General features: G+C 44.6%; 1 protein-coding gene across 1 annotated transcript in view; it reads right to left on the reverse strand.

Moving 5' to 3' along the window:
• Nucleotides 1-12419, reverse strand: part of LRP4 (LDL receptor related protein 4) — an 83107-nt gene that overhangs the window by 16868 nt on the left and 53820 nt on the right. Inside the window, exons 6-19 of the mRNA XM_086749615.1 lie at nucleotides 10476-10604; nucleotides 10017-10136; nucleotides 9760-9885; nucleotides 7348-7473; nucleotides 6767-6901; nucleotides 6473-6598; nucleotides 5106-5336; nucleotides 4651-4807; nucleotides 4065-4282; nucleotides 3551-3727; nucleotides 2907-3029; nucleotides 2010-2218; nucleotides 1295-1376; nucleotides 516-621 (exon numbers count right to left, since the gene is read on the reverse strand). Of these exons, the coding sequence (XP_086605741.1) occupies nucleotides 516-621; nucleotides 1295-1376; nucleotides 2010-2218; nucleotides 2907-3029; nucleotides 3551-3727; nucleotides 4065-4282; nucleotides 4651-4807; nucleotides 5106-5336; nucleotides 6473-6598; nucleotides 6767-6901; nucleotides 7348-7473; nucleotides 9760-9885; nucleotides 10017-10136; nucleotides 10476-10604 (2065 nt within the window). The remainder of the gene's footprint in view (nucleotides 1-515; nucleotides 622-1294; nucleotides 1377-2009; nucleotides 2219-2906; nucleotides 3030-3550; nucleotides 3728-4064; nucleotides 4283-4650; nucleotides 4808-5105; nucleotides 5337-6472; nucleotides 6599-6766; nucleotides 6902-7347; nucleotides 7474-9759; nucleotides 9886-10016; nucleotides 10137-10475; nucleotides 10605-12419) is intronic.

Here is a 12419-nt window from a genome sequence, read left to right on the forward strand (position 1 = left end):
TGAAACAATTTGTTTCTGTTACTCTACTCAGGTCTTCTTTCCATGGCACAGTTGATCCCTCAATATCCTGACACAATGCTTTGAAGTCAAGAGACCACAACATCACAGCTTGCTTGAGACCAGCGGTAATTTACCAAAGGAGACCCTCCTGACTGAACTGTGGCTGAGAAGCAGAAAGCTTCAATACAAATTCAACATGGATGTGAAATAAAGAAATAGAAAAGATCTAGATGGCCTCATTCTCAATGTTTTTTAAATCACATCTTCAATTATTATGTCCCCAGGATAAACAAATGAAAACACCAGCCAGCTCCTGCAAGCTCTACAGCACAACAGGCAATTATCCCTGCTTATCTTGTTCCACTAGCATCCAAAATCAGGTCTCTAATTTCAGTCTTTGGCAGGATGTAGAACAACGGCACCCAAGAGAAAGACAGTTGCACAAAACCAAAGAACCTAAACATCTTTAGATGTGGAAGAATGGCCATGTCATCTCAGAAGAAAGAACCTCTCACCCTCCAACAGGGTCCACCACGATATCTCTAGGTCTGTCTAGGTTCTCCCAGATTAGAACAGTTCTCATGGTCCCATCTGTGTTGGAGACCTCTATCCGATCTGTTCCTACAAAAGTCAAGAGAAAGAATGAAAGAGAGATTGAAGATCTCTGGAATCACAAGAGCTAAGGCAAAAAAAAAAAAAACATCCATACAACAATGTATTCTTCCCCTCTGTCCATCTCTGTTCAAGCTGGAAAATAGGTATGAAATGTGGCTTAAAGTGTCACCTTCCATTAGATCTCTCAAGTCACCCCTGTGTCTGTCACTGGTGCTGAGTCCTGTATGAACACAAACCAGCTCCTTCCTAAGCTCCCAAGGTATCTCCGTAGGCATGAGGGAATAGCTAGAAAAGAATCACTTTCCTTACATCTTTCTGAACTATGATCCTCCGGGAGGGAACATCCTCCAATCCATCCTACCTGCTGCACCCCAAGATACACTGTTTGAAGATATGTAAACACCCACGATCACAAGCTCTGTGGCAAGACAACCGTGGTGCTTGACTCCTACTATGAACCTTTCTACAGAATTCGTACTGGGGATACTGCAAAGAGAATTAAACCAAGGATTTCACCTCAACTCCCACTTTGTTAGAAGCACATGAGATGAACCTCCATTTTTTGCTAGACAGAAACAGACAAATTTTGAATGAGGCAGATAGAACTACCCAGCTGCTTTTCCATTTTCATGACTAATAAGGAACACAGAAGCCTATGTAAAGCAGTGGATCCCAGTACCTGCATCAGTCCAGTATAGCTTGTTGGTGACCCAGTCAATTGCCAGTCCAGCTGGACTTTCCAGGCTAGTGTCCACCACAACCTAAATAAAAACAAAAAGAAAAAATTCTTAGTGAGGTTACACCTTAAAGGGAAAGCACTTGCCCAATGCACTACCCATTCACAAACAAAGCTAACTTTCAAAGAGTAAAAGTCCAAGCAGAGCAATGCAACACAAGTGAGAGCATTACTGACTTAGAAGTTCAAATAGATATTACATATAGAGAAATATCTATTTTTCATGTCTGTTCAAATAGCAACTCCAAACTTTGAACTCTGTTCCCCTCATTTATGGCAACATTAACCTAACAGCACATACAAAAAGCATTCCAATGGAGCACGGCTCCTGTTCCAAACGTACTACATAACAGAAAATTTCATATTTCTCCCTTTCAGATTTTAGGGCTATAACACAGGAATTGACCACAGCTTATAAATCAACGTGCTTCGCGTCCCAATTCAAGGTTTTTCATGCAAGCACGAACATACACCAAACTTGTGTATGAAGTGTTTAGTGATCTCAGGGCTCTTCTAAGTCAGAACTAGGCAAACTAATGAACTACAAACCCAGCATGAACTACAACTCCTTAGAAGGCCACCGTATCCCAGGGGCCTCAAATCTGATGCTCAAGGAGTCTCCTGGCCAGATGACCTCCACACACAGTTAACATAGTACCTCCTGACTCGATCCATCCCATTTTGCTCGGCTGATTGAGTCAGTGCTAACATCTGTCCAGTAGACATAATCATCCTTTGAGTCCCAGTCTAGAGCCACAGCGCTGCGAACATCAGCAAGGGGGATGACATCATCTGACAGGTCATCTGTGTCAAAGCTGATCCGACGGATGTCCATCCTTCGGGCAAAAAGCAGGAACTTGTCAAGACCTGATCAAAGGTCGAAAGGTCTTCTTTTAATTTCTCTAAGTTCAACAACACAATGATAGACACAGACAATTCCCTGCTACATCCAGCCTTAACCACTTACATAATCTCTCACTGGCAGGTCACAGCCCAGGATTTTATTGGTAGGAAAATATTACCGAGGGGGGTGGGTGGGCAAGGGGGAAAAGAGTAATAGGGAGTTGTCTGAGGGAACAAATTCAACCATATTATTCAAAGAATGGCATAGGTCTTGCTCCAAATCAAGTAAGTATGACATCTCTTTGAGAATTTAGGAGTCAGTTGGCCTAATACTTCCACATGGTTGCAAACCAAGAGAAACTGTGGCAATCAAGAGGACTGAATTTTTTTTTCACCACTGACACAGCTCCTGTGGGAGCTTTAGGGAAACAATCAGCTATGACAGGCAGCACGGCACCACCAGCAGCCCTGAAATAAGGGCCCAAGGATGGACTTTCTCTGTATTCCCACCCATCAAGCCTAGCGAGGGCAATGGGAACGCAGAACAGGGGAATGCATTAAAAAGGTCAAGCATCCTCTGGCAGACCCCTTAATACCACTAACTGAGTCTATCCATCTCCTTGGAAGCAACTGCTGCTGCTTACTCCCACTGCCAACCCTCTGCCACCCGCTGAACATCTGAGCGCGCAGGCTGTGGTCCCACCTCACTTACTCTGGGCACAGGCATGGCTGCTAGTCTTGCGGAAGCCCGTGGGGCAAGCGCAGGTGTAATCCTTGCTGCTTGGCAGGCAGAGGTGAGTACAGCCCCCGTTGTTGGCCCCGCAACGGTTTCTCCCTGCTCAAGTAGCCAAAGACAAAAACAACCACGCATAAAGCAGAGTAAAGAAAAGGAAAAACACCAGCCAAGGTGTCAAGACCCACATGGATAAGAATTTGTCTAGCTAAAAGTTAATTGAGAATAAGGAAACGTACAAACTAAAGCACTAATTCCTTTTGTAGGACTCAATTTTAACATAAAGCATATAACTAAATCCACTTCTAGAGCAGATTATGGCAACTGAAGAGGAATAAAGGAGGTGTCAGTCATTACCAGGGATCACTTACGATTTTTTTTTCCCACCCCTCCCAAGAAACAGCTCTTGCACGAACAAGCCAGAAGTATTTCTCACTGAAAAGTCTCCACTCCCAGGTGTCAGCAGGGGGAGCTGTGGTAACATCTAACACCCGGTTACCGGGGCTGAGGAACCCAAACTGAACTGCCAGATGGAGCAAGTTCTGTGGCAGCTGCGGACGGAGGTGGAGGTGGTAGGAGGTCTTCTACTGGCTCAAACGGGTCTCTACCCATCCTGCAGTTACCTGCTGGCTGGCGCTGAGGATGCAGTGTGTGGATGTCCATAGGAAAGTGGAGTTTGTTGCGGATGATCTCTTGGTTCTTGCCTGTGAATTTGTTGGCACTGTTGATGCTCTTGGTGTGCCAGTCTGTCCAGTACAAACTGTCCTCAAATACGGTGATAGCAAATGGGTGCGGGAGGCCTGTAACAGACATCCAATACAGGGATATAATCAGGTCCAGGAGGACTCAGGCTAGCAGGGAAACAAGGGAAAGCTCTTTTTGCCCCTTAGGCCTTGCCACAGTCAACCTGCTCAAACCCACCTTACACTAATGTAACAGACAATTCCTTTCTGCTGTTCACTGAAGACTGGGTAGCAAACCCCATCCCTCAGTGGTGGCAGAATTCATCCCCCAGTGAAAGAACATGAGACAAGCACAGAAGCAATAGCCAGTGTCTCTGAAACTCAAGAGCAGCACTGTGCTACTCTGTCTTCTTTACTGCAGAGAGCACTCCCTGTACATAGCCCTGTTACTCACCTTGGCTAATAACAGCCTTCCTATTCCGCCCATCGAGATCAGCCCTCTCAATGACATGATGTTTGGCATCCACCCAGTACATTCGATGTCCTGCATAGTCAATGGTCAGTCCATTGGGCCAGAAGAGGTGAGTATCCGCAATGATGCGCCGATTAGAGCCATCCATGTTAGAATACTCAATGCGGGGAGTGTTGCCCCAGTCGGTCCAGTAGATAGTGCTGGAGGAGGCAGGGAAAGACAGGCTAGAAAACTCATGCCTCACATACTACACTCACATGCATCACTCCCTATCAGGGCAAAACAATATCAGTCCTGTGACCTCGAGCATTAGACTGGGTCTCAGCCATGGGAGAAGTGAGAGCCAACAAGGTTACACCCAGCACTTTCAGGCTGGTGAAACCTGAAGACCCCAGAATAAGATTAAGGCTCTGAAGGTCTCTAGCATTGCCAGGTTCCCCAAACTGGCAGTACCAAATGAAGGCTTGAGCCCAGAGGCAGCCTTTGTGACCAAGGACGGGGTTTTTTTTAATGTTCACCTGGAAGCACTTGCATGGAGAGCACACCGGAGTTCTAAGTTTTCACTCACCCCTCCATAGGATGCAGGGCAATTGCTCGGGGCTTCTCCAGGTTCTGCCACAAAAGCACTTTCCTGTGAGTGCCATCCAAGTTTGCTACTTCAATTCGAGATGTCCCAGAGTCTGTCCAGTATAATTTGTCATGGATCCAGTCAATAGCAAGTCCACCTATCTCCAGGGGAGAATTAAGCACAGAATGAAACCAGGAGCAGGATCTGCTCATAAAAATAGTTCTCTTTCCCCCTCAGCCCCAGGAGAGGCCCAGTTCAGTCCTGTCTCTTCCCCCATCAGCCACAATTAATTCCAGGGGGCCACTGATCCCATAGCCATTCCATCCAACTCATCCCCTTGCTTAGGGAGATGCACTCCATTTTGAATTCTGGGTACCCACTTTTCTCCACTCACCCACCCCTATTCTAACACCATGGTCAGTCCCCAGGCTTTTGCCTTTTTTGTGGTGACGCACCTGGGCTCTCCAGCCCTGTGGAAACCACCTCTTCCACATTGCTACCATTCAGATTGGCCCTCATTATGCGATCAAGAGTGACATCAGACCAAAACACCAGTTCCTTGCTGTGGTGGAAGTCAAGGGCAATGGCATTTTCCAGGTTGTTCAGGAGCAGCGTATATTCGGAGCGATGAGGCAACACTTGTCGGATATCAATTCGATTGGCAAACAGCAGCACTGGCTCTGGCCCTGAGAATATAGGGGAAGACAGCATTTCAATACTTTGACAGGGTTCTGCCTACTATTCCCTCTGCACCAAGTCCTAGAACACAGTTTTGCAGTACTGGCAGTAAGAAATCAACTCCCAAGTGTAAAACACTTCAGAGAGCTGTTTTCACATCCTCAATACACAGTCCTAACTCAAAGATGAGCAGTTTTAAACCTCCTAGCAAACATTCACTCAGCAAGAAGTTATTATTCCAGGCCCCACCTAAGCCTGCCTCATCTCAGCCTCTGAAACCATACCAGTAGGCAGCCAGACTATAGTTTCCTTTTCCTATATCCATCTCTCAGCCATACAAACACACATGTTCTACCACATCTTCTATCACAGACAAGACACAGTTAAAATCTGCCTCAGCCAGATACAAACTCAGTAGGCACTTCCAGCGCAGAGGGGAGGAGAGGGAAAAAAAAAAAACCAAACCCACAAAACCAAACACACACAAAACAAACCACACCACCACCACAAAAAAATAAAAAATAAAAAATAAAAAAAACACACAACCCAACAAAATCTCCCCAGTATCAGTATCCTTTATGGATTTCATTAGGGGAATTCCTAATGAAATCTTAATTCTTTAAATGGAATTTCTAACTCCTCAGCTCCCACATTAGAGGAGATGAGGAATAAAGTTAAGCAAGTGTATAGATGCCCTTAAGAAACAGCAGATGTCCATACAGTAGCCACTCACAGCATCCAGGACTGGTGACCAGCACCAAGGATCAAACTACAGGGAGATGTGATACAACCTCACCAACTGGAAAGGTTAAGACACCTCCTGAACAGAGACAGAGGCAAGCAACTGGTTTTGTCTCCGGGTCTGGGTCACCAGGAATGGCATGGGACTAGGAAAAGAAGGCAAGGGCTGCCCTTGGCAGGGAAAGGAAACACTGAAGTATCTTCCCCACGGTAAAAAGATATCACACAAAATTTTCACAAGCATTCTCCAACAACCTGAGCATATCTAATACAAATCCAAGTATTTCCCTTTCCTCATGTTGGCTCGGTGAACAACATAATGCTGCTAATGAAGCATTTGAGACAAAATTATGAGAACCGGACCAACACATACACACTAGAATAAGGCTGAACTCTTCTTTACCTAGAGCTTTGCAGCTACGCTTGTCAGGTCGCAGCTCGTAGCCTTGCTCACACCAGCACTGGAAACCTCCTTCACTGTTGGTGCAGCCTTGGCTGCAGTAACCTTCCTCAGCACATTCATTTACATCTGCACATTACCGACAAAGGGAGAAAGTTACCATTAGATCATCAACAAGCCAGGCAATCTCACTGATGGTTTGCTTCTGCTTTCTTGCTCTGATTTGCACCCTATCATAGCCATCAACTTCAAGTACATCAAAACAGCAGGGAGGATGCTACTGCTCCAAAAACTCACCTTGGCACGATCGGCCATCTTCCAGGAGCCTGTAACCTGTGTGGCAGGTGCACTGCACCATCCCTCGTACCATCTGGCACTTCTGAGCACAACCACCATTGTTGACATTGCAGTTCTCCTCCCCTGTTCGTGGACCTGCGAACGGAACACGTGAAGATAACTGAGCTGAAACCACAAGGCAGCTGCTTGTGTCCTCAGCTGTTAGGCGGCAGTTGCCCTTCAGAACAGGTTGAGCAAGAGCGGGAGGACAGAGGCTGCGCTGGAAGCTGCCTCTTTGCAGTTAGAACTCTCCACTACAGGCCACAACCAAACTGAACAACAGAACTCCAAATAACGTGCTTTTAGGATTCACTATCTCTGCAGACAAACTTTGACACCTGAGATTATAATCCTCTCCTCATTATTCTTTGTCTGCAGTGTCTAACTAACAAAACTACCAAGGTAATTTTCCTCAGTCTTCAACTCTCTCCCGTTATCACAACTCAGGCTTTCTTCCTTACACACATGCTTCAGCAATACCAGATAGATTCCCACACATCACTTCCTCTATTTATGTTTAAGACTGAGCTTGGAGAACTTACGGCAGTTTTGATGCGGGCTCTCATCACTGCCATCTCCACAATCATTTGCACCATTGCACAGCTTCCTCTGGCCAATACAACGCCCATTCCCACACAGGAACTGGTCGGGGGCACACTGAGGAGTCCCTGCAATAGAAGAAGGAGAAAGTAAGCACACCACAGCTTACTGATGGAACAAGTCATGGTGAAGAAATGGATACAGAACATTTTCTAAAGATTTGTTACAAACTTTACATATGAGCACAAATCCACGACTCTTTCACTGAGTTCAGCTCATCTTGCACTCTTTACTGCTCCACATATCTTTATGCTGATTTGGCAGCTTGTGAACTCTCCACCAGACTGAGTCCAACGCTGCTTTATTGGGAAGTTCAGCTATTTAGTTTCTCTCAGAATGACTGGAAGGTACTGGCTCCAGATTCCACAACCCTACTCAGTAAGTGCAAGAGAGGAGTCAGTTCCTCACTTTAATCATCTGATATGTCATCCAAGTATGGCTATGGATCTTAAACCTGCCTAGGAATGGGCGCCTTGTCCAGCCCTAACTGCACAGTGATGGACTTGGAATGAGATTTACATCCATCCTTGAAATCTGAGCTCAGGCAACAGGATTTCACACATGAGCTACACGCTTCAACTACTGCTGTTGGCAGGGAGGCTCTACAGAATTCTTGTAAGTAAAGTAATGCTGTTTGTAGGGACTTTGCCAATCTGATTTTTTTTCTTCAGCAATAACTGCACTGTCCTGTTGCCTCTTATGTCTTGTACCTCTTAAGCTGAATTGGTTAGAGGTTTTCAAATTATCACCCTCTGATAATCCTAGGAATACAACAGGACAATACAGTTATCAGCAAAGAAACAATTAGATTGGCAGATTGCCTATAAGCAGCATGGAAAAGGGTAGTTGTGAGATTGACAAGAAGTACAAATAAGAACTAATAGACACACCAACTGGGAACATAAAGCCAAATGACACGCAGATTCACTTTTCAAAGCACAGGAATGCTTTTTATGAAGGATTCTAAAACTTACACTGCATTTGTCATATGAAACAAAGATCCTTATATCAGCTGATCTCCTAGTATTCCAGGAATCTTCTATCTATGGCCAATAAAAACATAATTCTGCTCTAAATCCAAGAGGTGACACAAAATTTTAACTCTTGCTACAGACAGTGAGACAACACACTACTTCACTTAGACAAGCCGGTACACATTCTGCTTGGAACCCCTGAGTTAATTTTTACCTGCTGACTATCACCATAGACCTAATGCTGAACTGCACAACCAACCTCACAGTAACAAAAGCTATAACTCAACCACCTTGGGTTTGGTTTGAGGTGGAGATTTGAGGAATTTCAGTGGGTCTGGAAGTTTGGCTTCTGGGTGACAACTGTTCTTTCAATACCTCCAAATATCTTTGTTATCAGGATGAGGAAGCAGGGTTACCGGCTTGTCTTTAAGTACAACTGCTTTTTTCAGGATCACCACCATCTCTGCACACTACACTGATGAACCTAGAGCAGCTGCTCTCAAGTGGCTACAAAGGTCCTCTGAGCTCATCTGTCCTTGTAGAACACCCACTCTCTCCTCCTCAACAGACTCACACAAGTGGTACAGTTTCATAAATCCCTTTTGTCACTCCTAAACCCACTATTTAAAATACACTGATCCAGAAGGGTGAGTATACACAGCTGGGCTCCACTCACTGAGAAGAATTAATGGACCAGTACACAGTATTCCTCAACAAGGCCTACAGACATCCTAAAGGGTTTAAGGAAAACAGAAGATTCTAGACGTTCCTTGAATCCTACCATAACACTAAGGACTGTTGAAACCCTCCTCTTCCCCATAAGCAATATTACCGAGAAGAGTGGTTATTTGGAAAATTATTACTAGAAAGAGAGACTCCCAGCAAATATCTAAGGGGAAGATTACACCCTTAACTTCTAAAACAAAGGCTTTGTCCTTCACTTCCACAAAATGCCGTTTTTGATTCCGCTGTCTTCTAGAACTGCTTGGCAATTTCACAAGGCAATGTGAAAGCTATCCAGAACTATCTAGAAGGCATGAGTTCTACATAGTCCATTTGACAAAGGTAGCAACTTTGCACACTATTAATGTTTCCAAGTCTGAATGGAATCGTCTCAGAGCTCTCTGGTAATTCATAGTGTAGGGATAGGATAGGAAGATACAGAGATCTGATATTTGACGAGAAAACACCATCACTTAAGTTAGTTTAAGCACACACACCTGCACCTGTTTGCAACCATGTAAGACTCTATAGATCCCATTCTTTGGGAAGGACAGAAACTCTAGGCTGAACTCAGTGAAGTAATCCAAAAGAAACTTCACTACCTATTATCTCCAGGCTGGAAACATTAGTTATAAGCAGCAAGGCAGCAGGCCAAACCTGTGTTCTCACAGTTCTCCTCATCACTGTTGTCAGAGCAGTCATCTTCCCCATCACAACGCCAGGACAAACGGACACAGCGCCCTGATTTACAGCGGAACTGGTCAGCTGTGCACATAGATGTAGCTGAGGGACCAAAAACCAGAATATTAGATGAGCAAGAAGTATCAGAAGAGATCCAGTTTCAAATCTAACAGTCCCAAACATTCTTTTGCATCCACAGAAACTGAACACTTGCACCAGTTCCCAGCACTCACTGCAGTTCCTCTCATCTGACTGGTCATCACAGTCAAAATCTCCATCACACCTCCAGCCAGCGTTAATGCACAAGCCACTGTTGCACATGAACTCTCCAGAGCGACAAGGCTGGTGAGATGCTGCAGAGATGATAAAGAACATAAAGAGCAATCTCAGACCAAAATAACATCCCCAAAGCCCCTCACCACTACCCTTACACTCCACTATTGTGGAACTTCATCCTGAATAGGTTTCTCCTGCAAACTGCTTTAATTTCGGTATGCAGGAATGTGCTGACTACACAGTGACTCCCATCACCATTCTCATTTTCCCAAGTTAAAAAAAGAAATAATAAAAACATGAAAGAGTCCGCTTACATGTGAACAATTAGATTGCTGTCTACCCTACAACCTGTCTCCAGCCAATGCAAAATCCATCTAAGTTTGCTTGAATCAGTGTATCACCCTGCACTAACTTACAGCAGTCAGATTCATCAGACCAGTCCCCACAGTCATCGTCGCCATCACAGTGGTAGATGTCCAAGATGCAGCGTCCATATGCACACTGGAACTCCTCCAAGCTGCAGGTGGCAGCTGGAACATCTGATGCTAACAAGTGAATCAAAGAAAAAATGCTTGAAGTGACAGGGCATAATCCAGTTTAGATGCAACCTTCTCAGTCTAATAATGGACTAGCAAGTACTCAATGTTGGAAATTACTAGCTACTGCTGCCTGTCTCTGCATGACTTGTATTACTGAGAGGAACTTCACTGAGGGGCAGGCTAAAGCTATATATATAAAGACACTTGTGCAGACAATCCACTAAAAATAAAATATTTTTTTAAAAAATACATAGAACGTTAGTCTATAAGCACTAACTTTTCAAGAGTAATTAAGTTCTAGAGATGGAAACAGATACAAAAAAGGAAGGGTTGACAGGAAAGCAACAAAAAGGATCCAAGAGTGTCACCCCTGTCTTATGTTTGAGACATTATGTCTTAGTGCCCTCTAGAAAGTGTTTAAATTGTTTATTAAACATGAAAAAAGTAGATACAAAACCAGATGGAAAAATAAAGATACCATTTGGGGTAGCTCTATACTAAGGATTGAGGCATGTCAGAATGCAAGGTTAAAGTATGGAATGATTTCTTCAAGATTTTCACAAAAATAAGCACTTGAAGACCAAAGGAAGCAAGCAAGCAGCAAGGTTGCCCAGGTCTGCATCCGACCTTTGAGGATTCCCCGCTCCCTTTCCTCTCAAGTTGTCACCAAAACAAAGTGTGCCTTATCAGCAAGGAGCACTACCAGATATATGACCCTGGGCAAAACCCGACGAACTTATAGTTAAGGATTTGTCCACTGTTCTCTGTTCAACAGTACACTATGTAGAAAGGGATGGAAAATATTTTGAGTCTCACACAACAGAATCTGACACCTCTTCTCATACTGCCCAGAGAAGGATATCAGTCTTCCAGCTGAGAAGCTCTGAAAATAAATCCATTAAACAAAAGGGAAAAGAAAGAGTGACAGTCTGGGAAGTGAATTATGTCTGCCTCTCCAACCTGATGTAGTGGGCATAGCCTGCAGGCATGCAGTAAGAGCTTTAGTTCAGTGAGTATCCAGTGGCTGGATACTAAAATGTGTATAAATGTGTGCCTCACCAAAGGAACCTGAAAGCAGTGTTTGGATCTCCTTGAGGAAAAAATGAAGTCAGTGACTTAAATTCTCATGTAGTGTGATTCAGCTATAACACACCCCCCAGAAGAAACATACAAAAAAAATTAAAAATAAACAAACAAACAAACAAAAACAAAAAACAAACCAATGTAGTCCCACCTTGTCCTAGATAAATGACAAGCAGGGCTGGAGATAAGGAAAAGATGACAACCACATGCAAGAAGATAAGAGAAAAGGAAGCAGCCAAACTGAGCTTCTTAGTGAGTTACTCAAAATGCCTTATAGAGACAACTGCCAGAGAGGACTGGAGAAGCATTCCAGCTCAGAGAAGCAGGGGCATCAGTTCTGGGAGCCCCTTCACTCCCATAGGAGGCAAGGTTGAAACATCTCCCCTGCCTTCCCCAGGCCTATTCATGGCCTGCAGGGAAGCACCAAGCGAGGGAGCGAGAAAGGGAGAGGGAGAAAGGAAGAGAGAGGCTGGCTTCCTCTTAGAGCCCTTTCCTGGCTTAGAAACATTTGCAGCCCTTGGCTCTCTGCCAACTCTCATTATCTGGAGAGATAAAAAGACAACTCCCCCATGCATCCACTCCCCCTGCCCTTCAGGAGCTGGCAGCCCTGATCCCCCTCCCAGAAGTTTCCTGCTATCTAGAACAAATTCTGCAAAATGCCTTTGAGAGCAGGGTGGGGGAAGGGACCGCTGCAACTTCCACAGACACCAACAGCACTCACAGACACAGGAGAGAGGA

This window comes from Chlamydotis macqueenii, chromosome 5 (assembly GCF_036417535.1).
Source record: "Chlamydotis macqueenii isolate bChlMac1 chromosome 5, bChlMac1.mat, whole genome shotgun sequence".
NCBI lineage: Eukaryota > Metazoa > Chordata > Aves > Otidiformes > Otididae > Chlamydotis > Chlamydotis macqueenii.